Below are 7,394 nucleotides of genomic sequence, written 5' to 3' on the forward strand. Positions count from 1 at the left end.
TCTTTCTTGGTTCTTGGCTCAGAACATGTCAACCACAAAGAGAATTTCTTAAACCAAGAAAAAAAATACAATTTTTTTTTTTTTTAATTTGAAATTTTTTTCAGAAAATGACGATTCCCCAGAAAGGCGATATTTCCATGAAAGAGATACCAAACAAGATTATAAGAAAACCTCTAACGCTATGTTTGGAAGCCAAGAATTCGTGAAGTGAGTTGATATCCAGACATTAAAGCTCAGCATGTTTAAATGGAGGACTAGTTATGGACAAAGAAGCCAATATGAATGCAGTTGTGCTTATGTAAAATCTCCTCATCAACAATTCAATGGTTCATATGCCTGGAACAGGAGGCTTAGATATGTTACAGTGGTGGCAATGCTTTTAGAAACAGAGTGGGCTCAGATAGTTATGGAAATGATTTCTAGGTCCAATGTCCCAACCTAGAATAGTAGAATGTAATCTATAAACTGTGAATGAATGAACATTTTTGTTAATGGGATTACAGTCTGACCACCTCAATCACCTGGTCCAGTGGTTTAGAAAAAAGAAAAAAGTTAGCTCTCTACAAAAGCATCCTCCAAAGCAACAATTTTTTTTTGGGCAGTGGGGATGGTGGTTTCTCTTTCCCTTTAGATTAAAAGGGAAAGGGGAAGGTAAATTCCCCTGCTTTCTCATCCTTCAACAAATTTATTTTTTTTTACACTCACAAATGCTTCACCTATCAATCCGACATCCAAATTCTCTGATTGATGGTGCGGTAATTGCATGGAGCAAATCCCAGATTTGTTGAAACAGAGTAAATATCATATGCAGGGTTCCAATACATTATTTTCCTTTCTGATGCAACTCAAATGCCCAATACATTGGTTTTGATTGTTCACTTCTCAACCTGCCTGCCCCCCTGCTCCTAAACCACACAGTACTCTCTTCAGTATTTGCAACAAAACCGTAAACATTGATAAAATACAGCTTCAGTTGAGAGAGAAAATTTTCAATGATAACCATGAATTGATGTTCAAAAGCACAACAAAATTGTGTTAAGTTAAAACATAGAGAATACACATCGACTCTTCAGTGTCTATGATTAGATCTGTGGATGACCTCTTCAACAAAAATAAAAAAAATCAACAGGGGCATGAAACAAGAGATACTTATCAAACTTGCATTGCTGGAAACAACTTTCCAATACCTATTCCTGCAGAGTAGCTCAGTTCTGGCGACTTCATCTACTCCTGCACAACTTGTGCCCCTTCAAAGAACCTTCCAACTTGTGAGCCCTTAAAATGATGGTGCCTCAAGATACTGCTTCAAGGTATAATGTGGTCCAAATCAAGAAAAATGTCCCATCAATGATTGAACAATCCATTTGGCAATGCACAAACTGTTCATAGTTGATGAAGTGCCAGTCCATCGACTTGTTCCTCATGTTGGTGGTTGCCATGTTCCTGGTCTGAAGGATTGACCAGATCCTGCAGGTTCTGAGGACCTGAAATACAGTTTGATCATGCAATGAAACCAGCTAAGCAGGTATAGAAGTCACATAAAATGCATCCCTTGGTCTCTAGTCACATTTCCTGTGATCATCTATTGTGCTTTGGTGCCTGTGAAGGTTTCGGCAGTTATTTATTACTTGATAAAAACTTATTCACTTTATAAAAAGAGCAACCAGTGCATGAGGCTCCCGCTACTGCAGGGTCTGGCAGGGGTAAATGTACGCAGCCTTCCCCACTGCTTCGCAGGAGAGGCTGTTTCCAAGTTTTGAACCTGTGACCAACATGTTGCAATAGTGCAACTTAACTGTTGAGCCACAGGCTTGCCCACTTAAAAATTATTCACTTTATACATCTAACAAAATTATTAGATGCTTGGAAGCAGAACAGTATCTGTGCATGTGCATCGATATAAAACAATCTCAATGTAGCAGAAATGGTGAAAGAGAACATACTCAGGCTGCTGCTTCACTTTGGGAGGAACTGTTTTTTCTTTCCTAGTTTCTTCAGCATTCCTGCAGATGCCAAATGTTGTCAGATAAAGATCCTGCTACAAAAGTTATCTTCATGGAAATACATTCACTTTGATGGATTTAATAGAGCATGAAGAAAAACTTCAACTTTGATGGATTTAATGAAGGATTTGTCAGAGACATCACATGCACTATGAAGTATAAAAGTGTTACTCCAAGATGATGTAAAAAATGCATACTCAAACTTTAAAATTAGATATCAAACAGAACCTTGAAAGCTTCTCTCTCCCTACTAATCCTAACTTGATATATGGTCGCTCCAGAAAATTCCTTTTGGCCTAAAGTAGCAAATATATGCAGCAAACTATGCCAAAAAGCAAGAAAGCCCCTAGCCTTTTTTACAGAAGTACTGTGAAATCAATTAGGTTTCGGTCTCTGTAGTTGACATAAACATTTAGACTTGGACACTCACAACAACTCCCAGCAATAAGCCAATACAATACTTCATTGCAGAAATTAAAAACAAGAATTTCATAGATCATTTTACGTCATTCTTTCATATCCAATTGCTTAAAACCCAGGGCTAAGAAGGACTTGAAATTATAAAAAATCCAAATTATCTTCTTATATCTCTTTGCAGCTTTTCAATATAAAGATGGAGGGTTAGGAATTCCACAGCCAAAAAATTACTAAGATTCTGGGGCAATGGTTAAAGCACAGTAGCATTTTAGCAATTATGGAAAATCTTGAAATGATACTGCAACACGAGCATAACCTAGAGACCACCATCTACTAATTTACCATCATATAAGCTGAACACAAGGTGTTAGTCAACATATATGTAGACAAGTCACTTCTGTTGTGGATATTGTTGGACTTCAGGTTCCAATAACCAGTTCCAGTCCCCTCCAACTATATGGAATATTAATTTAAACTAATGCAGCACATTAAAGCCCTACAAACAGCGGAGAGTAGACTGAAGGAAATAAGTAAAAAAAACTAAGGAATAGGGCAAGTGTAGAAGGAAGAAGCATGACAAGCAATAAAACACCCTGATTTCACAAAGAGAATGTAACCATTATAATAACTATTGAAACACCCCGCGAACCCAGAATAGTAAGCATTTGCACGACGATATGGTTGTCGCTATGGTTGTCTCCATGAAACTATATAAATTTTGGATACCTCATGCTATCTGTTGCATTAGATGCATCCCCATGCTGGTCACCTAGGGGAAAAAACATCGGAGCAGAAACATCAGTATCAATATGACCAGACACATTGCATCTCAGATTTGAAAGAAAATTCACATGGAAAACCTCATTGCAATTAAAGAAAGGGTATCATGATGTGTTAAATGATTAACAATGAACTTCATTCAACTTATACAAACACAACAAATGACCGTTATGAGGTGCAAATCCAGCATTCGGAGGGTCCTGGGAGGGGTGGATTGGAGAGAGTCATAAACTTGGTAATCTTTGGGCGAAGCAGCTGCAATTAGATTCAATCCCACATCTTCATGCTGGCTGAACAGGCTTTTTTACCATCGCACCAAGCAATGGTCCCAATGCAACAGCATTGGAAGTCATAGCCATAGTTTTAAAACTGGACCAGACCTCAAACTCCAAAAGAACCTGATTACCTTTTTTAGTGGTTTAATGTCGTTCTTTTATTCTTCTATCTTTTTTCTTTTTGTTTTTTAACGTTTTTGAGCTACCATAGTGCTAAAACTGGGACGTAGGAATACCAAGGGCCTCCTTCGCTGAAATAGCAGGTTCAGATAGTTTACTTGGAACACCAGGGGTCTCCTTTGCTGAATAACATGTCGAAACAAGGTCATATGGGGCCTTTCTGCAAATATATTGGATCTCCTTATCTTGGATCTTGTAGTGGGGATCAACTACACGTATCCTTTTTGTTCCTCCTTTTCTGACATAACAGGTTGAAACCGGGTTATACAAGGCTTTCTGCTAAAATATTTGATCTCTTTATCTTGGATCTTGTAGTTGGGAACTTGGGATCGGCTACACATATCCTATTTTGCCATCTCATTCCATCCAAAGCCTTATTTTCCATCAAATCAGAAGCATTCACTTCTTCCTCGTCTGCCTTCTTTGCCAATACAATCAGTATCATGGCAAATGATTAAAAACCACAAATGGGACTCAATTTCATTACATTCAGCTTATGTTAACACATTGGTATGTTTCACTAAATAGGACAGCTTTTAGAAGTTGCTATGCAAACAGAAACAGAACTTGAAATCACTATTCACCTCCATCTAGGAACTAGGAACCAGGAACACAGACCAGAGGGCCTACTTTGCTAACACAACAGGTGGTAATGGGGTTAAAGGTTGTATCTTTTTATGCATCTTATTGCCAAAATATATCCCCCCCCCCCCCAAAAAAAAAAAAAAAAGCCATATCGTCCATTAAATCAGAAGTGCTCGCTTATTCTTCTCCTGTCATCTTTGCCAATGTAATGATTTCAATGGATACTAGGTTTGCCAATTTCCAAGTTCTAACCAATCTTTTGTTCCTTTCTAATTCTTCTTTCTAGTGGGATTACTAGGGTTGTTCCTTCTTCCCCAAAGTAACCACCCAAAATGGGTTACTAGGGTTCATATTTTTTAAAATATCAATTAATAGATAACCCTTGAGCATTTTCTTCATATCTATTCTCCACTCTTTTTAACTTAGTCTTATGCCTCTGTTGCAGGCTTTTGAACATTTAATTGCTCAGCAGTGAGCACCTGACATGATGCAAGAAATCTTAACCCTACTTGGCATACTTTTCATCAATTGTGTATACCAAAGACAACTTGCCCGATCATATTATACAGAGACCAATTGAATTTGAGGTTTCGAGTTCCTCAGGCATGGCTATAACTCTACACCACAATAGCCAAACCCTTCTTTTCTTTTTTGGGGGGGGGGGGTGAATGGGGCCATGCAATGGGCAGACATGGAGTAAGGATGGTCCTACAAATGATGTGATTTCCTCATAATGCAATTGTAGTGCACGATACGAGGGAAAAATGGCCACCACTTATAGTGGCAGTATCATTTAGAATCTGTATCATTCTGATCAGGCTCACTGCAACCTAACATCCCCACTTTATAACCTGAAGATCATTTGAAGATTCGTAGGTTGGGATGTTTTTATTACATTTAGGTTTCTTGAAAGGGAGACATACTTCCAATTATGAGTGTTTTGGCTAAGGAATGTGAATATACCTTTCATAGAAGCAGCTGGAAATTGTCGAATGAAACTTCTCAAATTCGGGCCTTCAACTTTACCTAGTATGTGTAGAGACAGAATGTAATTAAGGGCTGTATCAAAAGCACAATGTAGCTATCAAGAATTTTAAGAAAATAACTGACCAGTGCTCACACTTTGCCGAGTAATTTTCTGTCCAGCTTTCTTTTCCTCTTCTTCTTTTTCCTTGAGAACTTTATGAAATAAAATAAATCAGAAAGTTCTTTAGACAAATCTGAAGATAGTAAAACTAAAGACTAGTTCAAAGGGCCAAAACTCATAAAAAAATATATTATTATTAAAAAAAAATATAAAAAAAAATTCTTATCATGTGCTCAATGTGATGTATTGGCTCTATCCATGACAGTTCAATTAAGCATTTCTTTTTTCTTTCTTTTTTTAATTTTCGTTGGAGAACTTTTTTCATTCTGACGGTCTAATCCACAGTATCTAAATCATATGAATATTACATCATTTTTTAGCCATAGGAAGAACAAAAAATGGGATGATATGAAGGATAGTTTACGATCCTACCTGTTGGGTCCACCAAAGGAATAGTTCCTACCTCATCAATTGAAGGAAAGATTTTGCATATTTGGAATGATTAGGAGGCAAGATGAAGCATGAATTAGTAGGATAAGAAAGGCTAACATTTTGGTCTGCAAACACTAGAATTGGGTTTATGGAAAGGCTTTTAGATATTGATCGCTCAATCAGAACATGTTCCTCTCTATAGAGAAAAGGCTATTTTGCCAGTAAGATTTGTCCCCACAACTTTTTGCAGTCCTGTTCTATTCCTTTGATCAAAATGTCACTCAAAGATGTCGGTGTGGCTAAATATTCATCATTTTCATGGTGTGAAAAAAGGTTTGCCGATAATTAATTGATTGTAAAGTAGAAGGTTATGGAGAATTAATTAGGGAATATGAACAAGAGGCTATCAGCCACCCAAATTAGATAAGAACTATAAAGTAATTGTATGAGGAATACATACGAGCAACATTAAGTTTAACACGTTCACGCCTTGCCTCCAGCTCAATCATTTCCTGAAGATGGGAATTAACAAGAATATCAGATGGCAAATTACTCAGTCATCAGACTTAAAAAAATAAAAGAGAGAGAGAAGAAAGAAAAGACAGATAAGAAACAATCAGTCAAGAAGGAAAGTATTTCTTCAAGCAAAGAATTGACTATAAGGAAGTAAGGAACTAAGGATTCAAACTTACAAGAAGCTAATAATAATAATATAATCTCATGATTAAGAGTCCTTCACTATTTATTATCAATCAACAAGCTAATTAGACCAATACATTGGAAACGGAGACATTAATACCAGATAATTGGTTAACAAGTAGGTCCAAATTAGAACGTTACCTATCAGCAACATAAATCATAGCAAACAGTAAGAAAAAAGCCCTGACCCATTGAATATTGATCAAAGCAAATGCTATCACCCTACAATTCCTCCAAAAAAGTAATGAAATGCTTATGGTGCCAAGTACTTGGGCTTTATTCACCAGGCCTAGAACATCGTGTTGTGATGCAAGCATGCAGCTCATTGCCAGGCCATTCTCCAAACAGGCTTAAAAGTAGCAAACGAGTTTATTTTTCTGGGTTTTATGGCCAATTATAGTCCCATCAGGTCTTGGCAGTAATGTTTTATTTAATATTAATGGGACTTGAAAAGAGTCTAAGTTGGAGTGGTTTTGACAGAGTCTAAGTTGGAGTGGTTTTGACCTTTGAGTCCTCTCATTGATTGTTTATTTAATTAAGTTGAATCCTAGTTGAGTAGGAGAGTTATGTGTTGAGTAGGTGATGCGGAACCGAATTCCAATGATCAAAATCGGATCACTTAGGGCCCACAAGCATAGTTTTTAAGGCGGTAAGGCAACGGAGGCGTTTGAGGGTCTTTCGGAGCGCCTTAGCGATAAAACGGGCATAAAGCGTCGCCTTATCGACTAAAGCGTTCTTGTGTAATTATTTTATAAAATCAATCTATTTGACTCAAATCCTAGTTGAATCCTATTACTCATATGTTAAATAAATATTAAAGGTTCATATTCATACCAATGTAAGATATTCATCAAGAAAACAAATCAATAAAGTGAATAAACTAACGTCATCTTCATCAATCATCAATCATCAATCATCAATCATCAATCATATTAA

General features: G+C 36.9%; 1 protein-coding gene across 1 annotated transcript; it reads right to left on the reverse strand.

Moving 5' to 3' along the window:
• Positions 1 to 973: 973 nt before the first annotated feature.
• Positions 974 to 6,275, reverse strand: LOC122088702. The gene is made up of 6 exons (XM_042658020.1): positions 6,220 to 6,275; positions 5,351 to 5,419; positions 5,204 to 5,266; positions 3,147 to 3,189; positions 1,944 to 2,003; positions 974 to 1,484 (listed from the first exon to the last, which is right to left on the reverse strand). Exons 1-6 carry the CDS (start codon positions 6,266 to 6,268, stop codon positions 1,421 to 1,423), a joined length of 348 nt encoding a protein of 115 aa, XP_042513954.1. The 5' UTR covers positions 6,269 to 6,275; the 3' UTR covers positions 974 to 1,420.
• Positions 6,276 to 7,394: the final 1,119 nt, after the last annotated feature.

Source organism: Macadamia integrifolia, chromosome 9 (assembly GCF_013358625.1).
Source record: "Macadamia integrifolia cultivar HAES 741 chromosome 9, SCU_Mint_v3, whole genome shotgun sequence".
NCBI lineage: Eukaryota > Viridiplantae > Streptophyta > Magnoliopsida > Proteales > Proteaceae > Macadamia > Macadamia integrifolia.